This window comes from Giraffa tippelskirchi, chromosome 8, assembly GCF_054371585.1.
Source record: "Giraffa tippelskirchi isolate mGirTip1 chromosome 8, T2T-mGirTip1v1.2.pri, whole genome shotgun sequence".
Lineage (NCBI taxonomy): Eukaryota > Metazoa > Chordata > Mammalia > Artiodactyla > Giraffidae > Giraffa > Giraffa tippelskirchi.
This window is the reverse complement of record NC_137282.1, coordinates 75018936-75039587: the sequence shown is the minus strand read 5'-3', so window position 1 is coordinate 75039587 and position 20652 is coordinate 75018936. Positions and strand designations below refer to the sequence as shown.

Here is a 20652-nt window from a genome sequence, read left to right as displayed (position 1 = left end):
ATAAAATCATCACACTTCACACACTACATATATGCAAAATTTGTTCGTCAATTATGCCTCAATAAAGCTAGAAAAAATAAGATGTAAATAGAATAAATAATTTTAAAAGAGAGACTAAACCGTAGACAGTTCTCTGTTACTGTCTCGCAGCTCTGTAGGTTGGACGTCTGAGATGAAGGTGATGACAGGCTTGCTTTCTTCTCATGCTGCGGGGTGGGATCTGTGCCAGGCCTGTGTATTCAACGTGCACACAGCCGTTTTCTCCCTGTGTCCTCACGTGGCCCTCACTCTGCATGTGAAGCTGTGCTAATCTCCACTTCTTATAAGGACACCAGTCATATGGATTTGGTGCCACCCTTATGACCTCAGTTTTCTCTAATTATACCCTTAACGATGATGTTTCCACAAGTTAGCTCCTAACATCTTCAGTCAGACTGACTGTAAACCATGTGAAGTCACGAACCAGGGCATATTCCACTTCATATTCCTGGTGAGTTGCACCAGCTTTGGCACACAGAAGGTCATAAATACATTTGAAAAACTGAGGCAAAATCATCCTCATCAATCTGAAGTGGAAAATTGTTGAGATTTTTGGAAATTTTGTTTGATGATATATACCTTGTGTATATATTATATAATGCTTCACTATCACAATATGTGCCATATATCACATGCATAACTTGCATAGAGAGGAGTGTTTATTGTCTGTGTAGATTGTTGTTCAGTCACTAAGTCGTGTCTGACTCTTTACAGCCCCATGGACTGCAGCACACCAGGCTTCCCTGTGCTTCACAATCTCCTGGAGTTTGCTCAAACTCATATCCTGTGAGTCAGTGATACCACCCAACCATCTCACCCTGTCACCCCCTTCTCCCCCTGACCCCAATCTTTCCCAGCATCAGAGTCTTTTCTAATGAGTCATCTCTTCACATCAGGTGGCCAAAATATCAGAGCTTCAGCTTCAGCATCAGTCCTTCCAGTGAATATACAGGGTTGATTTCCTTTAGGATTGACTGGTTTGATCTCCTTGCTGTCCAAGGGACTCTCAAGAGTCTTCTCCAGCACTATAGTTTGTAGACATCAATTCTTTAGTGCTTAGCCTTCTTATGGTCCCAACTTCAATATCCATACATGACTAATGGAAAAACTATAGCTTTCACTATATGAACCTCCGCCTGCAAAATGATATCTTTGCTTTTTAATATGCTGTTTAGGCTTGTCATAACTTTCCTTCCAAGAAGCAAGTATCTTTTAATTTCATGACTGCAGTCACCATTCACAGTGATTTTGGATCACAAGAAAATAAAAATTCATCACTGCTTCCACTTTTTCTCCATCTATTTGATGGGACCAGATGCTATGATCTTCATTTTTTGAATGTTAAGTTTTCAGCCAGTTTTTTCACTCTCCTCTTTAACCCTCATCAAGAGTCTCTTTAGTTCCTCTTAGCTTTCTGCCATTAGCGTGCTATCATCTGCTTATCTGAGATTGTTGATATTTCTCCTTGATTCCAGCTTGTGCTTCATCCAGCCCAGCATTTCACATGATGTACTCTGCATATAAGTTAAATAAGCACGGTGACAGTATACAGCCTTGACATACTTCTTCCCAAATTCTGAACCAGTCCATTGTTCCATGTCCATGCATATATGGATAAGCTCAGCAAGCAGTCATCTTTCCCTGAGTCTCATTGCTGCTAGGGTAGAAGCACGTTTTAAAACAAAGATTGGATCATTTTTAGGATGGGAAGGTGTCCACGAAAAAGGACACTTGCGAGGTGACCCAGAGTGTTGATTGCACAGTGTGTGTGTGTGTGTGTGCGCGCGTGTGTGTGTGATTCTTCACAAAGAGGAGTCTGAGGGTCCAAGAGGGTCAGTGCAGAGGTGACCCGGCTGGGAAAGGTGTGAATGCAGGTGGGGGTGACTCCGAAGACTGCATTTGTGATGACTAGAGGACCGTAGGGTCTGCCCGTGAGGGAGAAAGCCTGGGTTAGCCTCCATGAGGCTCCAGCAGACCTGGGGCCTCTTTGCAGAGCCGTGGGTGGAGGGAGGGAGCCTGCTGTGATGGCACTCGTGACCTGAAGGTGACAAGTGCAGATGAGACCAGCTGGGAAGAGCAGCCACAGACTGAACCCGGAGGCTGCGTGTCCCTGTGTGAAGAGTAGGCAGGTTTACAGCGGCCAGACGGTGGCCCAGCTATGCCTTGGTCGATGTGGCCCCGATTCCAACGATTGCCAGTCTCAGGGCTGTGCCCCGGCGCCCCCACGATTAGGGATGGCTCACCTCCTACCCTCCTGTACCCTTGAGGGGGGAGTGCATCTCCCCAGCTGGTTACATAAGGAAACGTCATTATGTCAAGGGAGGGAAAAAGTTTTCCAAAAAAAGAGTAGACTCATTTAAGACCCTTGAAATGGGCAAGGCTAAGACTCATCTGACCCTGAGATTAAGGGGAAAAACATTTTTTGTAGTGTCTTAATATATATTGCTAAAAATAACATCAAAGAGAAAATGGTGATTGACCCAGAAATTCAATGCCATTTTTTTTTTTTCTTTTCTTACTTCACAGTCTTAGAGTATTGCCTATGTGTATTTATTATAGGAATCTTTAAATAATGTGTTTTTTAATAATCAGCAAATCATATGGACATGCACCCATTCCTACAGCCAACTGCTAGCTGTTCTGAAAGTCTGGGTGATCCAGGAGGCAAAGAACATAGTTTCCTGTTGGCCCACCTGACGCCTGTCTTTGCAGGTGGTGTTAAAGAACCTGCCGGAATGTTGGATGGAGATGGGGGTTAGACGCACATACTGGAGGTTTCATTCCCCGAGTGTCTGAGTCAGGTCCAGACTAGTTTTCTGCAGCTGAGATGTTTGGTACAGACGCGGCCTCCAGTCGCCTGCGCATCGGATCCCCTACACTGTGAAGATTTCCAACAGGAGGAATCGCCCTTAGACCAGGAGAGGAGAGCTTGCCCCTGGGCTGCAGCCGCCCTCCCTGCTGACCTCCTTCCTCAGTCACTGGGGTGGACGAGAGGACCACAGGACCTTCTGCTGATTCGCTGTCAGAGCCCTGTCTCTTAACTGTCTTATTCAACAGACAGCAAGAGCTGTCCCCCTAGGCCATTTTCCAGGCTTCATTCTGAGCGATTCCCTGACATTTAGTCCTTAAGCTTTGGAGGACAGGTTCTTCTCTGCCTGACCTGTGGCTTAATGCCTGATGCCTGATTTGCTGAAGCCCTGTACACATTTACGACCTAATCCTGACTCCCTCCTGTCTGGGCTGGGGTCATCTGCCCCATCTCTAACAGCGTCCATAGTCCACCTCCTCCCGCTCCCTGGACACAGATGAACGTTCTCACTGGCTTCAGTGAGGTGCGCATCTCTGCTCTGGGCCCCTTGGATGTCACAGACGGAACAAGGAGACGCCAGAGCGGACTCATTTAGTGTTCACACTTGGCAGATCATGGAGCTGATGAGACATTGTTGTGTGTGAGAAGACAGGAATGGCCTTCTCTTAATGATCTTAACTTTTTATCATCTTAAATTGTGCTGCTATTTCAGGAGCCCATATGATGTGCTGCCCTTATGGCTCAGACTGTAAAGCGTCTACCTACAATGTGGGAGACCCGGGTTCAATCCCTGGGTCGGGAAGATCCTCTGGAGGAGGAAATGGCTGTCCACTCCAGTACTCTTGCCTGGAAAATCCCATGGACTGAAGAGTCCAGTAGGCTACAGTTCATGGGATCGCAAAGAGTCGGACACGACTAAGCAACTTCACTTCAGTTCAATTCACACTATGAGCAAAAACAAAAGTATAGAAAAAATTTGAAAGGGATTTATTTAGAGACTCCCGGGTGTGCAGAGCAGAGCAAGGATGAGGGAAATTACCATGGTGTCAGCCGTACCCTCAATGGGCTCACAGTTCATTCGAGGAAGCAGACATCTGCTCGGCCCCCAAAAATATAAGAAGGACACTTACAGTTTCCATAGAAATTTATGGGGCATGTACAAAAGGATTCTGAATGCAGAACTGGTTAACTGTGCCTGAAATAATAAGAGAAAGATTTGTGGATGGAGTATCTTTTGCAAAAGCTTTGAAAACTGAGAAGAACTGAGACAAGCAAACATCATAGTGTAGATAAAATTAGCAAGAGGGAGGGGTGTAGCCAGGGGAGTCTCATAATGATAGAATCTTTGAGACAGAGAGAGAAAGAGAGAGAGATTGTTGTCCAGGAGAGAGGACCTTTGTCCTCTGGACCAAAAGACATAGTCCTTTGTCTTAGGACTTTGAATGCCATGAGAGGGGAAAAAAAAAAAAAAAAAGCCTAACAGAAAGCATCAATTTGATGAAAGGAAGTACTGTTTGATGGAGAAGTCTTCCCCTTTTTAATAGGTGGTGGGTGTTTTTGCTTTGTTGTAGTTGCTCTTCCAAGAGGGTATATGTGTGTGAGAAGCCTTTGGAAATAACTATCTAGAAATATCTGTATCTAAATATGTGAGTATTACATGTGTATATGTACACACATTTGTAGCTGGTATCATATATTTGTATGCACACACACACTTTGATGCTTTCGAACTGTGGTGCTGAAGAGGACTCTTGACAGCAGAGGACTCCTGGACAGCAAGGAGATCAAGCCAGTCAATCGTAAAGGAAATCAATCCTGAATATTCATTGCAAGGACTGATGCTGAAGCTGAGGCCCCAGTCCTTTGGCCACCTGATGGAAAGAGCCGACTCACGGGAAAAAACAATGATGCTGGGAAAGATTGAGAGGAGGAGGACAAGGGGGCGATAGAGGATGAGATTGTCCTCTGGATGGCATCACCCAGATTGAAGGGCATCACTGACTCAATGGACACGAGTTTGAGTAAACTCCAGGAGATAGTGAAGGACAGGAGAGCCTGGTGTGCTGCAGTCCATGGGGTTGCAGAGTCAGACCTGACTTAGTGACTGAACAACAGAAATAAGAATGCATTTATGATACAGAGCTCTTTCTCATCGTTATTACTATTCTTCCTAGATAAGGACTACATTTTACTTCCATTGTTACTTTCTTCAGTGCCTCAGATAAGGCTTAGAGAGGCAGCATTAGAAACTCAGTATAAATACATATACAAATGTGCATGTGTGTGTGCGCTCATAAGACAGCATATTTAACTAGTAACATGAGTAACACCCAATTAGAAATGTGGAATTTCAGGAACATTTCATCTGCTCAGATTACTCTAGTTAACTTTGACAGAACAGAGATGAATGAAGCACCACACTCTGAATCATGTCAATTAAACGTCCACAAGAGCACAGAAATAACACAGCTTCCAGATGACTTTTTCCCCAACTTGACAAGCAATCCATCTCTTGGAAGTAATAGGTGTATGAAATTCCTTAGTCTCCTTAGGGAGGCGGAGTAATTTTTAGTCCGTGTGGATAGTATTCATGCTTTCTGGCTTCTGAGTCATTGCCATTAAAGAGGTTTACCCACCAAGGAACACCTCGCGACTTGTGTGATGATCTTCTAAAGCATAAGAAAACTGGCTTAACGTCAGAGGAGTACTCACACCGAGCGCTCTGGGAAAAAAGACTTTAGCATTTCCAAATGCATTCCAGAAAATTATCTTCGCAAGTTGACCTTATAGCTTTCAAGTTATGTAAGTAAACAAATGAGTCATAGACACAGGATGCAGTGTTTGAGAAGAACAGTGTGCTCGCCCTTTTACAATGCGAATGGGGAAAGAGGAGCTGATGGAGGTTAAGTGGAAAAAGAGACGTGATGGATATATTATAAATAGAAACCCAGAATTTATGGTGAAGCTATTTGGAGAAAATGGAACAGCCTGGACAGTTCTATTTTGGCTCAAAGACAGTCATCGTAACTTTAAGGATCCCAGGAGCCCTTCGTTCATTTTTACTGTTGGTGAAAGCTAAACCTTGAAAGAAATGAATTTAACAATGGATTAAATTGCTTAATTTGGCCTCCTTGAATACAATTTTTAGAACTACCGATCCCTTCAGCCGTATCTGTAGGGACCGCTCAATGTCCTCACGGTTGGGCTTCATGAGTTTTCTGACCTGCTTTGAGATGCTGCAGAAATGGAACACATCTACCAATTCCTGCAGAAACACCATTCCCTGGCTGATTGCACTGAGGTGTTCTTTTCCCCCTCATCGTCGTCCTTTATAAATCCAAACGTCTTTGATCCACTTGATTTTACCAGATCCTTGATTTCCGTAGGTTCAGAATAAAGCTGTCAGTGTATTGTAAGCTAATAGATAAATACCTTTTAACGCAATCATTTCCTCTTTTCCCTGTAAAGTGGGTCTCTTGTATCTTGTACTAACCACGTCAAGTCCACTATCACCCCATAATTTATGTCTCACTTCCCAAACTATTGATTTGTTAGAAAACCAATTCCAACAGATTTAACAGAAATATAGCTAAGAATTGTAGGGGATTTGCAGATCTCACTGCAACAAAGACAGATGTACGGTCGCTGATAATTACAGGCAGGGTTTAAGCAGCACTGGTTCTCGAAGGTTATTAACAGGCATAGAGGGACGACACGTCCTTCCCTATAGCCTTTCTTTCAGGACTGCTTCAGACTGAAAAGTAGGGCACGCACATTAAAAGGTTGTAGTACTTTTCCATTACCACTGTAACAAATTAACGCAGACTTGACGCCTGAAACCAAGACAAATGTATTACCTTATGGTTCTACAAGTTACAGGTCTTACACAGCTTTTGCTGGAATGAAATTGAAGTGTCAAGGGCTGTTTCCCTCCTGGAGGCTCTCAGGGAGGAGGCACTTGCTTGCCTTTTCCATCCTCTAGGGGGTCACCCTCCTGCCTTGGTCCATGACCCTTTCCTCATCAATGACCACCCGTGGCGTTCTCACATGCCTGGCTCTGACCCGGTTTCTCAGACGCATCTCTCTTTGACTCACTCATTCTGTCTCCATCTTCCACATTTACAGATCTTTCCGATTACACTGGGCCACCGCATCGCCCAGGGTAACTGTGACACCATCACATTGTCAGGGTGTCCCTTTCCATGTAAGGTGACGGCCCCAGGTTGTGGAGACTAACATGCGGGCACTCGGGGGCTATGACCACAAAGGTATTCAGTTTCAATTCTTTACTTCTAAAACTCCTCTGATCGTCCAGGACCTTAGTAAATCTACCGCATCATCTGCTGGCTTGCATATTAATCGACTTTCTTTAAATTAGCTTGTAATGAAGGAATGACTGACTTTGTGATACGATCTTTGTGTTAAATGGCAGCTCCAAGCTAAGCCCCCACACTTGGGAAGGTAAAGGAACCTGCAATTTCAAGGATGGGTATTGTATGGAACCACCACCTACCCCTACAGCCCTCTCCCCATAAAGAGGATGTTGAGTATTTGTCGAATTCACACAGCTGAGTCAAGAAATTCACGCAGGTTAATTCACCCTGGAGTATGCTTCACTTGCATGGTTTGGCTCCAACCACAGAGAACGAATGATACAATTGTTACTACATCTTCACCTTTGATTCTGCATGAAAGAAATCTGCACAGGATTTATGCATTTTTGAATGCATACATTGGCTTGATATTTATCATGTAACTATCTTCCTGCTTCATATTTTACAAACTGCCTCATACATAATAAAGCAGGAATCAACAAACTATGGTCCATGGGTCAAATCTGGCCCATAAGCTAAGAATGATTGTTACATTGTTAAGTGGCTTAAAAAAAAGAGTAATATTTTGTTTGCAGAAAAATCACATGAAACTTAAATGTTGTGTCTGTAAGTAAGGTGGTTGGGACATGGGGGCAGCTTTGGTCCTTCAAGGGCAGAGGTAAGCAGTTGCAACAGAGGCATTATGACTCAAACCCTAAAATATTTCTACCGGGCCCTTTCTTGTCGAAGTTTGTCCATTAACTCAAAACTGACATTTCTATGGGTAAATATTTGCAAGATATGGGGGTGACAAAGGGATTTGTTTATGGCATTGCTAATGTTGACATGCAACTAACAGGTAACTCAACCTAGCTTTTGAGATCAGAATTCCACTCAAAGAGAATCTAATTAAGGATAAGCAATATTTTTAAAGCAACAGCACAACAAATGTAGATTTCAGTTATAAAAATTTCAGTGAGTAGATGTAGGTGAGTGGGATGGATGTGGGTTTCTGAATCCAGAATTTACTTGTCTCCTAGGCATTGTCACTATTAGGCAAAGAGGTAGGTGACCTGTTTCAAATAGAATTTTTAATGTAATCTGACCAGGAAAAAAAAAAAAAGTGAGGGAGACTTCAGACAAAATATTCCAATGATTAAATGTCTCCTGGAATGGGTCATATCCAGCATCACTAGTCAGTACCACACAAATCCTAGCAAAGAGGCAGATCTAAGTAGTGAATTACCTCTTACAGGAGATTATTTCCAATAGCAACATAAACACTATTGCAATCGGTTCCAGTCAAGGTTTGGCTTTTCACTTTGAATGGATACTGTGCATTTTTAAGCCTGAGAGTTGAAATAGAGTACCCTGACATCAAAAAGCTTGCCTGTATATTTTACTGGATGCAGCTTTTCCTCAAGGTAGCAGAGTTAGCAGGGGTATGTTCTACATAGCCAGCCCGAAATTCTGGGAATAGAATACGATTTCCAGCTCAACCAGGCAGCGGTGGGTGCACCAGCCAGCCCAAAAGGGCCCTGCCAGCTTCAGCTGCGAGGCAGTTTGTTCACCCCTGACATATCATCTGCATGAATAAGCATCACTTTGAAAATAGATTTGCAGCTGAGATGCAAAGTAGCTATGTGGTGCATAGCCCCATGCAAGTAACGTTAAAATGCTTTGGGAACATTTACATGGCTTCTATATTGTCCCTTTAAAAACCTTGATATAGGTCTTTTCAAATCCAGTTTATAGACTGGAAAACTGAGGTTCAGAAAGGGTAACCCAAGGATATAATGTCTCAGTTAGTACAAGTGGAGGCAACACACACTCACCCGTCCGTCTGAGGCATCCACCCCGGGGGTGCTCAGCCCACTGGCCAGAGTGGAACATGTCACGTCCTCTCTAACCATCCAGAGCTCCTCTGTGTGAGACGTGGTTTACTCCATAATGACACAAAGGTGTCAACTGTTGGATGTAAATGACTCATTTTTTCCGACAGCCAGAGTCCACCTTGGAAGTGGACTGGCTACTTTAAACAGCTTAACCAGAGATTGAGCGTGTCTTACTTTTGAATATTTAATTGTGTTTAATATACTAATTGACACACACATGATTTTATTGCATTTTGAATCTCTTTAACAGTTCTTGTCGCCAATCTCATAAACACCCCTCTTCTCCACTTCAGAAGGAAGGGCCCTGGTTGTGAATCTGCAGATGGACCCTGGAGACACTGGATATTACTGAGTTATTTGAGTCACTTCAGGTGAAACAGAATTGCCAATTCAGATCAGATACTGAAGGGCAAAATTGTATCATTTACCTATTTCTATTTCTTTGGTAATTCATTATGATCCCGGTCCTGATAAGAAGAAATAAGAGCTCAAAAGAATATCAGCTCACTTAACCATCCTTAATAAAGAAGAATTAAAATGTTCAATACTTGTGAAAGCCTTTATTCCATCAAGGATGAATATGGCTTTTGTCTGTGGGCGAAGGTGAAATTAGCTGCAGGGCTTCAAGGTGGAATGCAGCTAACAAATATGTCTGTTTCAGGCAACTCAGCATGTAGACAGACGGCACTCACTTGGAAAGGCGGGTTTGAGATGGGGCATCTGTGAGGCTGGTTTATAAGGGAGCTCTTTTCATTCTCTTTTCCAGGCTGACCGGCATGAACCTCCCTTCTCCTGTCATCAGTAGCAAGAACTGGTTGCGACTCCATTTCACATCTGACAGTAACCACCGACGGAAAGGCTTTAACGCTCAGTTTCAAGGTAAGAAGCCTTCACCTTCTACGACAAAAAAATAGCAGAAGATACTCTGGTCCTCTGGCAACTCTGAAATGTTAGGATTCTCTTGCTGAAGACGAACCAAGAGTTCTAAACTGAAATGAAAATGGCTTTTATCTTTCATATGAACCGTTGACTTTGGAACAATTAGCAACTTCTTAGTAAAGTTTTACTGTGGTGACAGTATGCTGTATATTTCATTGTTTTGCTGGAATTATTGCTAAGTTTTAATCAGTAAGTCAATGAACATGTAATAGTACTCATTTCAATCACGATGCACCCACCCGGTAAATAACAGCTTCTGATTATTTTCTTTATTTACTCACTAAGAAGGATGTAGCATATGGGTTGCATCAAAGTGCATAGATGCATCATCTTATCACTTTTAGTCCGAAGATGTATTCACACTCCACAAACGCAACTGCCTAATGAGTAGTGATTTACACACAGCTGTGCTGTGGTGCTTACTTGTTTAGTTGTGTCCGACTCTTTGCGACCCGTGTACCATAGCCTGCCAGGCCCCTCTGTCCATGGGGATTCTCCAGGCCAGAATACTGGAGTGGGTTGCCATGCCCTTCTCCAGGGGATCTTCCCCATCCAGGGATCGAATCCAAGTCTTCTGCGTAACAGGCAGATTCTTTACTGTCTGAGCCACCAGGGAAGCCAAAGAATACTGGAGTGGGTCGCCTATCCCTTCTCCAGGGGATCTTCCCAACCCAGGAATTGAACCGGGGTCTCCTGCATTGCAGGTGGATTCTTTACAAGCTGAGCTATCAAAGAAGTCCAGGGGACCGCAAAACAAAAACAGCAGATTGTTTGTAGCTGGGTGAAACAGAGAGCTTGCCGTCAATAATATATTGGGTTGATTCTGAATCTTTTTGTATTTAATTCTGGATACAAAAAAAAATCTCACCTGGATAGCATTTTATCATTTCCTACATGTTTCCAATAGTCAATAATTGTTATCAATACTATGAAAAAGGCAATAGAAACTATTACACATGCATCTAAAAATAAAGCAAACTAGGATGGCTCTGTCAGAAAGCTAGATGCTTTCTCAAGCAAACTTCTCCAGCTTTCCCCAAACCGTGGCCAATGCAATTAAGGCAGAATTCCCTGAACACTTAGGACATGCAAGTTGGGACCCTAAAATGAGGAAATGGCAATAACCCCCGTGCTCCAGAAACTCGCAAATCACAAAGACAGTGTGCAAATAACTCTGTCTATGAAGGATAGAACATAAAGTCATAAACACCACTGAGGGAGGTTTTAGTAATGTTCCAACCGGTGAGTCTAAATGCCACCTATCTGAAGCACATTTATTTTCTTTTTAAAATTTTTATTGGAGTATAGTTGATTCACAATGCTGTGTTCATTTTGAAACACATTTTGAAACCCATAATGCCCTTACTGTGTCCTTTTGGGCAAGAAGTAAAAAAAAAAAAAAGAGTGATTTTCAGGGTTTTAAATACAGATGATGCTGAGGAGGGTGCATGTGGTAGGTTTTACCTGCCACTGGTCCACAGGCACATGGACTCTCACAGAACGTGCTTGACTTGGAGGCCAGGGACAATGTTGTTTTGCCTAAATGCATTTTATTTACAAGGAGCATTGTCCATCTCTCAGCTTCTTCTGATGCTGCCAGAAAGTTCTTAGATTGCAAATATACTGCCTTGAACTTGAGGAGAGTCACACCAATTTGTTTTCACTAATCCCAGGACCCAGGCGAGGCAGATATTTTTCTTCTCAGACCTGCCTTTATGTGCCTTGATCTTCCAAGGCCACGTATTCTAACTGCAGTTATAGGAGAACAGACCTGGGGAACACAGACCAATGGGAGTTGGGGTCTCATGGGGATATAACGGGGGGAGCTGAGGGATACCCCACTCAGTCTTGGAGGAAATTCTGAGTTTTCTCCATATTATTTCCCGTCAATAGATACATCTGTCTCTGATTTAAGACCCTCGTAGAGCACTATTTAGAATCACAATTGACTGATCAGTTGTTGCATTATAGAGTTATTGCTAAACTGGTGACTGATCTTCTCCAAAAGTCCTACTTAGTTGATGCATATGGAAGAACAGAAACATTTCCAGGTGTCATCCTTTCAACCTGATCATTGAATCTGGCACCTGGACCAGTGACTGAAAGATGAAAAATAGAATATCAAGTTTGAAGATGCTCCAAATCAAACTGGTAGATACAAGAAGCAATTGTAATGTTGCAACACCGCGTATCAGCCACTGATATTATATGCATATTATGTATAATATATTCATATATATTTGTATATATATAAAAGTGATGATTAGAAAAATTAGCATGTAACCGGCTAGGCTCCTCTGCCCATGAGATTCTCCAAGCAAGAATAGTGGAGTGGATTACCATCCCCTCCTCCAGGGGATCTTCCCGACCCAGTGATCAAACACACATCTGTTATGTCTCCTGCATTGGCAGGCAGATTCTTTACCACTAGTGCCATCTGGGAAGCCCATATTAAAATATATTTGTATATATATAAAAGTGATGATTAGAAAAATTTGCACATAAAACCAAAGAGATGAAAAGATGTGAGAATACAAGGAGGGTAAACGTGGCTCAGCAGTGATGTGTAAGAAAACCTCTTCGGGCTGACTCTGAAGCTCACATCCAGGACTAAAGAGGGGTAGGGGCTGCCCTTTCCTCACTGGCCACAGGCCTTATATCACAGGAAGGGCCATGACATCACGACTAAGGCCAGATCTCAGCTGACCATACGTGGACAGTCAGATTCAGCACTGGATGTCATCCTTTTGAAAGCGAAGGTTACAAAACAGAGAGAACCAGGATGATAGTAAGAAATGTTCCAAAAGTGGAACTGAGAATGCTGAGAAGGAGCCTGGTCAACGCCAGGCAGGAAGGCGTCATGTGCATTTTTCTGGCTCCTGGGGGCAGAACTGTCATCCGTGAACAGAAGCTACAGGTGGACCTTCCTGCCAACCCCAGGACAAACCCGCGGGCAGCAGAAGGCGGGACGCAGAGCACCGGCCTGGACGGTCCTCTGGGAGCCTCTGGCAGCCCTGCTGACCGTCCCTGCTGGCTACCTGGATGTTGCAGGGAGGCCTCAGTATTTTCACTCTGAGGACAGATACTTCCTGTCTTGTAGGAAGATATGCTGTTCTTGTAAATTTTCTTTTTTCTTTTCTACCTAGATTGAACATCAGGAAGCCCCAATTTATGTTGTACTATATTTCAACTAAACAAATTCAAGGGGGAAAACAAACAAACAAACAAAAAACGCTATTGTTATTACCTCCACACTTGTTAAGAAGCAAACAGAGTAGAAGAGCAATCTAGAAAACCAGCAAGAACTATAATAATAGTGAAAACACTGTGTCTACTGAAAGCTAGTTTAATATCTATGTAAATATTCTCTCAAAGAATCTGGATCTCGGGGTATTCGGCGGAGAAGGGGAGCATTAGAAAGCACATTTCTGTGCTCACTGCCTGCAACATTATTGTAGTCACATTTATCATCTGCAGTCACTCTTATGACTATAACATTTCCATCAGTGTTACTCAGAGTGAATGAGACAGCCAAGTGTGTGAGACTCCTGTGAAAACTCTTTGTGTTCCTAAGCTGCCAACGCAGCCCCCTGGTGGCGTCTCTGCCACAGAAACTGCCCCTCTGACGGGGAGAATCAAGCCTGCAGAGATTTCTACAACTTCTAAAAACAAAGAATCCGTTCCTTTTAACGTGGGGCTTTCCTTAGTCGATAAACAGCCATCCCCCGGCGTAGCTCGGTCTTTCTTGTCTTCCTGGATGTTTCTACCTTTCACCCCGTGTCCTTTACTTCTCTGAACCTCACACTTTATTCTTTGGCTGTTCTCTCTTCGATCACGCCATCAAGTTATGCCAGAAGTAGAAGGAACGTTGACTGACAGGTAAAACCGCTCTGTAGTCGCTAAATATATTCACCTTTAAAATAGCATCATGAGCAAAAAACGTGGCAAATGCAATAAAAGTCACTTGATAGATTTGCAATATCATGTGTCTCTTATGGGCTCTCACAGAATGACAGATTTATGTAGGACATGCTATTCTTTAAATCAACTGAAAATTGAGCCCATTCTTTATATGTTGCCTCCATCATTAATTATAATTAAATAAGTGCCTTGTTAGCACAATCCATCATGTAGACGTTTTTGATGTCTACAAGATGAATTTTTTTAAAGATATATTAACCTTGAACCATGAGTACTTCTCCAGTATGAAATAGCTATATATGTGTCAAGCTCCAGTTTTACATATGTTTATCTGACTATTTGTAAAAATACGGCTTTCACAAAATGAAATTCCCATTGATTTCTATAACTGATCAATCACGTGGAAAGTATTTGTAATAAAGTTCCAGTTTACATAGAGAATACTCTATCTTATAAATCAAGGGAAAACCCTAGTGTGGATTTAAATTTTGCATTGACAGAAATAATTGGCGTTCTTTTTATTTTATTTCATTCTATACAACTATTGATTTTTCCTTTTTATTAAAAATGAAGAACTTTGTATAAAATGAAGACTTTTCTGTTGTTAAATACACGTTTTGGGGCTTCCCTGGTGGCTCGATGGTAAAGAATCTGCCTGCCAATGCAGGGGACGCGGGTTTGATCCCTCATTGGGGAAGATCCTACATGCCTTGGAGCAACTAAGTCCGTGCGCCGCAAACACTGAGCCTGTGTTCCAGAGCCTGGGAGCCGCGCCTACCGAGCCCGTGTGCCCCAGGGTCCTCGTTCCACAAGAAGAGAAGCCGCCGCAATGAGAAACCCACGCACCACTCCGGGACAGTAGCCCCCACCCACCCACAGCTAGAGAAAAGCCTGCGCAGCAACAAAAGTGACACAGCCCAAAACCAATAGATAAAACATGTTTTGGAAAATTGGAAGCTTCATCTGTTGAGATTAATTCAGATTCAGGTAGAAATCACGCCTTCTCCCTTCACTGTGCCGGGCTCCCCTTCCCTGTAACCTGAAATAACAGTCCCAGAGGCTCCGCCTCCGAGGTCAAGGACCTGGATCCCGAGGCCCTTTCTATCTGTGCCTCGGTCTAGGGCAGTAAACAGTGAGGACCGTAAACTAGAACCTGGAAGGGGCTCAATTGACATACAATCTGTTGAAGAAATGAAGGAAACCATGAGCTCTTCCTCTCCCCAGGCTTTCTGGACCACTGGTCTGCAGAACCAGTGAGGAACCCCCAGGGGGCGCTCGGGCTCATTTCTGTGCCCTTGGGCACCGTGCACCCTTCCCCTGAGGCGCCCTTCCAAGTTTCCTGGTTTTCTTTCAATCAAAATAAGCTAGTGAAATCTCATCTTATAACCTCTAAGTAATCTTGTTGTTTAGTCGCTATGTTGTGTCCCATTCTTTGCAGCCCCATGGACTGTAGCCCGCCAGGCTCCTCTGTCCATGGGATTCTCTAGGCAAGAATACTGGAGTGCGCTGTCATTTCCTTCTCCAGGGGATCTTCCCGACCCAAGGATCAAACCTGGGTCTCTTGCATTGGTAGGCAGATTCTATATCAATGAGCCACCAGGGAAACCCATGTAATTCTTAAAACCTCAAAAAGGAAAAAAGAGTTTTTAATAAATATAAATCACTAAAATCAGAAACACATACTGCTTTCCTTAAATATACCCTTTAACTTCTCTTAGAACCAGAGATTCCTGCAACTCTAGGACTTTCAATAATTCACAGAAGATGCCCATCTCTCTGTTTCCAGCTGCTGACTCTCGTCCTCCCCTTTTTCATTAAGTACTTTTTATTAGCCAATATCCTTTCTGCCTTGTGTATCTCACTATCTTAGTCTACAAAATGAGAATAATAATATCTGTCTCCCCAGATCATTGTGGGTAGCAAATAAAATGAAAAGAAAGTGTGGTGAACGCTTTGTACACAGCACTGAGATGTCAGAGCATGCATCACCCATTAGTAACCTTCCTCGAGCTCAGCGTCTTTCTCACCCAAATTAACTAAAACAAGCAGTTTGTTCTTCAACATTTTAGGGATATTTTAAAACTTAGAGAATGGACAGACTGTTGCCTTACATTGTTGGCAGTAATTTGGACGGGCACAGCCTCTCTGGACAGCTGTTTCAAGGGAAAATCAGATCCCTGTCTTCTCTAGACCCGGCAGTTCCACTCTGGGTACATGCCCACCAGAAATGAGCACAGCTGTGAAAAGGACATATGGGCAGAGAGCATTGCTGAATGTCCACCCGTGATTGTCAGACACTGCAGTAAGCCTAAACGTCCAGCCACAGTAGAGCATGTGAAGAAAGAGTGTATTCGTCTGGCAGAACACTAAATAAAAATGAAAAAGGACAAACTACTTCTATAAGTAATGACAAGAGGAATCTCACAGACATACTGTGGAGTGAATGGACCCAGACACAAACACACACACCCTGCCTGGCCCATTAACCTGGCATCTGGGGGTCTGCACAGTCTTCACATGGGTTGTTACTGATGTTCGGTCACTCTGTCATGTCTGCCTCTTTGGGACCACGTGGACTGCAGCACGCCAGGCTTCCCTGTCCTGCACTATCTCCTGGATTTGTTCAAAGTCATGTCCATTGAGTCGGTGATGCCATCCAACCATCTCATCTTCTGTCGCCCCCTTCTCCTCCCGCCCTCAATCTTTCCCCGCATCAGGGTCTTTTCCAATGAGTCTGCTCTTTGCAGCAGGTGGCCAAACTATGGGAGCTTCAGCTTCAGCATCAGTCCTTCCAATGAGTATTCAGGGTTGCATTCCCTCAGGATGGACTGGCTGGATCTCCTTGCCGTCCAAGGGACTTATTGCTAAAGAAGAGCACCATGCTTTTTGCGTGTTTACATTTCAATTTAAAAGGTGTTTTTAAAAAGGGTCAGAACAATCCCCTTCCTCCAAAATGCAAATTTCTGTAGAATTTTCTCACAAATAGGTGTTGACAAAAATACCTAGAGTTCCCCCCACTCAATGTCATGATGCTGTCAAAGGTCAATGTTAGGAAGGGGCTCCCACCGCACAGAAGGGAAAGGGACAGTAAGCGGTGGCCACATCACACAGCCTATAAATGCAAGGCAGCCCCAGGCCGTCAGTAGAACCCTCTGCGTTCTCTGTTCATTGTCATCCTCTCAACTCTATTTCCTCCATAGACTTGCTGCACCGCTTCCTTTGTTACTAACCAGAATGCCTTTCCTTGGGGAGCAGCAATTTATTTTTGTGAAAGGGAAACCCCAAAGAAAAGAATGTCACTGTAAGACAACTATGAACAACTGACAGCTTTATCCATTTTCACTTCTGCTGATGTCAGAGGGAGCAGAAGGACTGTTGGACACTGTTTCCCAGAAGAGGGACCGCCTGGGTATGTCCAGGGCATCCAGGAAGGAGGAGGGGAGGGATCTGGGCAAAGAAGCATCGAATGCAGAGGTGCATTCAGGCTTCTACAAACACACCCCGTCAGTCCTGAGGTCAGAGGGGAGACAGAGAAAGAGAGGGAGGCAAGGGATGCAGGGCAAAGGGAAGATTTATGCTACCCTTAAAAACGTGACTGTAACTGGGGGTAGACGGAGGCTCTCCAGAGGGTTTGAGGAGTGGGGTGGGAGAGCAGTGCACACAACTCTGTTGCCAAGGCTGCAGGGTGGTCCCCTTTGGTAGCTCTTGGTGGCTGAGGGGCGGACAGCCTGGGGCATCTCAGGAAGAAGGGTTGCCAGGGGGACATTCTGAGACACTGACACAGGAATGGGGACTGACCCCGAGTCATCGTATTTAGCAAAGAGGAAACAATGTGGCTGAGATAAAGACATAAAATGCCCTTCATGCCAAGGCTCAGCCAGGGGCGTCCTGGGTGGCTCAGCTGGTAAAGAACCCGCATGCCAGTGCAGGTGACGCAGGGAACATGAGTACAATCCCTGGGTCAGGAAGGTCCCCTGAAGGAGGATGGCAGCCCACTCCAGTATTCCTGCTTGGAGAATCCCATGGACACAGGAGCCTGGCGGGCTACAGTCCATGGGGTTGCAAAGAGTCAGGCCTGAGCACGCGTACCACCCAAGGCTCAGCCACCACCACATTAAAAGCATCAGTATATTTGACAGGGAGTGTGTCCATCAGAGGGGAGTGTGTGTATGTGTGTGTGCACGCGCATGCACATGCAATGGTGATCATGGTAGATGCAAGCAGTGGCAGCCTGTGTTCTTCAGAGCCCAGTGAACCAGAGCTAAACAAGAGATATGGAATGGATTCCAGGCTTAGTCAGCAGTGGCCTGGCTGTGACCTGCTTCCTCCAGGGAACACAGGCGGGAGGGAGCTTGTGTTAATTAGCACATCGTCAGCTACTTGTGAAGAGCCCACTGTGTGCCTGCAATGCCTCCACCTGTGCTAGGAAAGCCCCATTTGTCACGGAGCTGGCCTCCTAGGGAGGGAGACAGAAATCTATCAAACAAGTTGAGTGCATGCTGGTGGGGGAAACATTAGGGTCTCAGTCAAGAAAGGCCCTTCAGAGGGAACGGTGTCTGAGCCGAGATCCCAGTGGCTTGTGACGGTTAGGAAAAGAGCTACGTGGGCAGTGAAAAAGGCAAGTGTCAGTACTTGGCAGGAGGAGCCGCCGAGGAAGAACACAGAAAGAATGCTGTGGGGTGCTAATTGCAGAGATAGGTCAGGGACAGTTGCTTGGGGCCCAGTGGGGTCTGCAGGAGCCAGTCGGGCTTATTTGATTTATAAGGCAAGGCTACGGAATGTCTGGAAAGTGAGGAGGCAGGTATGTGATCTGAGCCCATCATTTGAGCTCATCTGTAGAGAAAGCCCCTCTGTGAACCAATGTCCTGTCCCCTCCAAGGGCAATGGGGAGTCTTCTACACAAATAGATGGCCCTGTCTTTTCTCTCATCTCAGTTCCTGGGCCCCAGTCCTGAGATACGGATTATGTCCCAGCGCTGGCAAATTGTGCTTTCTTGTCTGCAAGGTGGAGGGCGCAGTTGAGCTCAGGTGATGGGCTGGGGCAGAGCACCTGGGGGTCACCTGCCTGCAGGGCTCTTGTCCTGGCCCAGGTGACATACCCCTCACCTGCTTCCGCCGGCCCATTTCCAGCCCTACTGTGTAGCATCATGTGGGCCGACTGTACATGACGTATTAGACCCACCCACTTAGCCTTTGAAAAAGAGGGGCAGCAGGTGTGATTGTCCGAGTGTGTGCCAGGCCATTCAGAAACCACAAGGGAAAAACCCACTGTGAACAGGACAGGACAAAGACCAGGTGCCTAGATTGCAGGAGTGTTAATAACTGCTTCGACTAGACATCGGGCACAGGTTCTTACTAATGTTGAAAAAGAACACATTTCTTAAGGAAAGTGCATGGTTTTACTCATTAGAGATGTTAAATTAATAGATAGAAGGCTCACCTGGAGACAGCCTAACGGAGGAAATGAACTTTTGAGTCCATTCCAGACTTTTGATTTAAGTCAGTGCATCTTCATGTATAGATTGATTTAAAACTTATGTTTGAAATATTAATGCACAGTAAATCATAGCCATTCCACATAAAAGCATTTAAGCTAAAGCCTCCTTTTCCGTAAACTCCTAAGTGTGGTTCCCACTGGGCAATTGGGAATCAACAGCATTATGCAGTAAATCAGGGCTGTTTAGAATACATTAATATGTGAGCACAGGTAGATGTTACGTTCTTATACTTGGTGAGTATAAAAGCTTAGGGTGGTTATTACTCCCCTGGTAAACTGTCTTTCCACAATTTTTACTTACGAGACATTAAATGGAAATTATTCTGGTTTTTGGTTTATTAGCTCCTAACTGTGCTGTCTTCACGCTTTCGCTCTCTAAGCTAGCAGTTTAATCAGTCCAATTTGGAGACTGTGTTTAGAGGGGTTTTTTTTGCTAAATGTGCATGTCCATTTCTCACAAGGGACTGAATGCTTTGGAAGTTAAAGCATCGTGGTATACTTGGCCCGTATCAGGGAGCTGCCAGTATTTCCACTGAGAAACCCTTGAGGAATTTCTTCACTGCCCCTGCCCTGATGCTGATATGGCAGGGAGGTGCTGGAGTTACGGCTTACCGAGGTACATACTGCTCGGAGCTGTAGGGACATGGATGGTCAGTCAGAGCTGTGTGGAAGCCGGGAAGCTTGAAAAGGCACAAGCCACATCACTTGTTCTCTAAATCACCAGTCAGATGACTCAGATTGTACAACGACGCTCTGCCTGATGTAGCACAGCTTTTAGGGTGAGCCCAGGGAGGGAGCATCGTTATCCCAGAGGCTGCCTCGTTTTACTTAGAGCTTCACTCCCCTCATTAAAGGATAACACAGTCGCTTCCAAGGATAAACACAAGAGTCAACTCAGATCCAGATGTGGGTTGAAAATGGGTTTTGAAGCAACATGGAGCTAATTTCTGGGCACCTGTGGAATCCGGTTTCCTCAAACTGCATCAGCATGTTTCGAGTTGCATGAAGAACACCTATACTCTCCTAATGGTGTTTCTTTCTGCTTTATTGAGGCATAATTGACAAATAAAATTATAAATATTCCAAGTGTGCAACCTGACAATTTGATATACACAAAGGATATAGGATTCTCACTATCGAGTAATAAACACACGCATCACTTTACATATTTACCTTTTTTTTGGTGAGAACATGTAGGTTCTCTTCTCTTTGGAACTTTCACTCATACAACACAGTGTTA

General features: G+C 44.3%; 2 protein-coding genes across 3 annotated transcripts in view; one reads left to right on the top strand and one right to left on the bottom strand.

Moving 5' to 3' along the window:
- CSMD1 (CUB and Sushi multiple domains 1) overlaps positions 1-20652 on the top strand; it is a 1578457-nt gene that overhangs the window by 844766 nt on the left and 713039 nt on the right. Inside the window, exon 5 of the mRNA XM_081517452.1 lies at positions 9823-9935. Within this exon, the coding sequence (XP_081373578.1) occupies positions 9823-9935 (113 nt within the window). The remainder of the gene's footprint in view (positions 1-9822; positions 9936-20652) is intronic.
- LOC145516302 (uncharacterized) overlaps positions 9602-20652 on the bottom strand; it is a 52029-nt gene continuing 40978 nt past the window's right edge. Inside the window, exon 7 of one of the 2 annotated variants that reach the window (XM_081517453.1) lies at positions 9602-10045. In XM_081517453.1, coding sequence (XP_081373579.1) covers positions 9931-10045 — 115 coding nt within the window. In that variant the 3' untranslated portion in view covers positions 9602-9930. Of the gene's footprint in view, positions 10046-20319; positions 20455-20652 lie in introns of those variants that run through there. The other variant, XR_014061284.1, reaches the window with a different exon arrangement.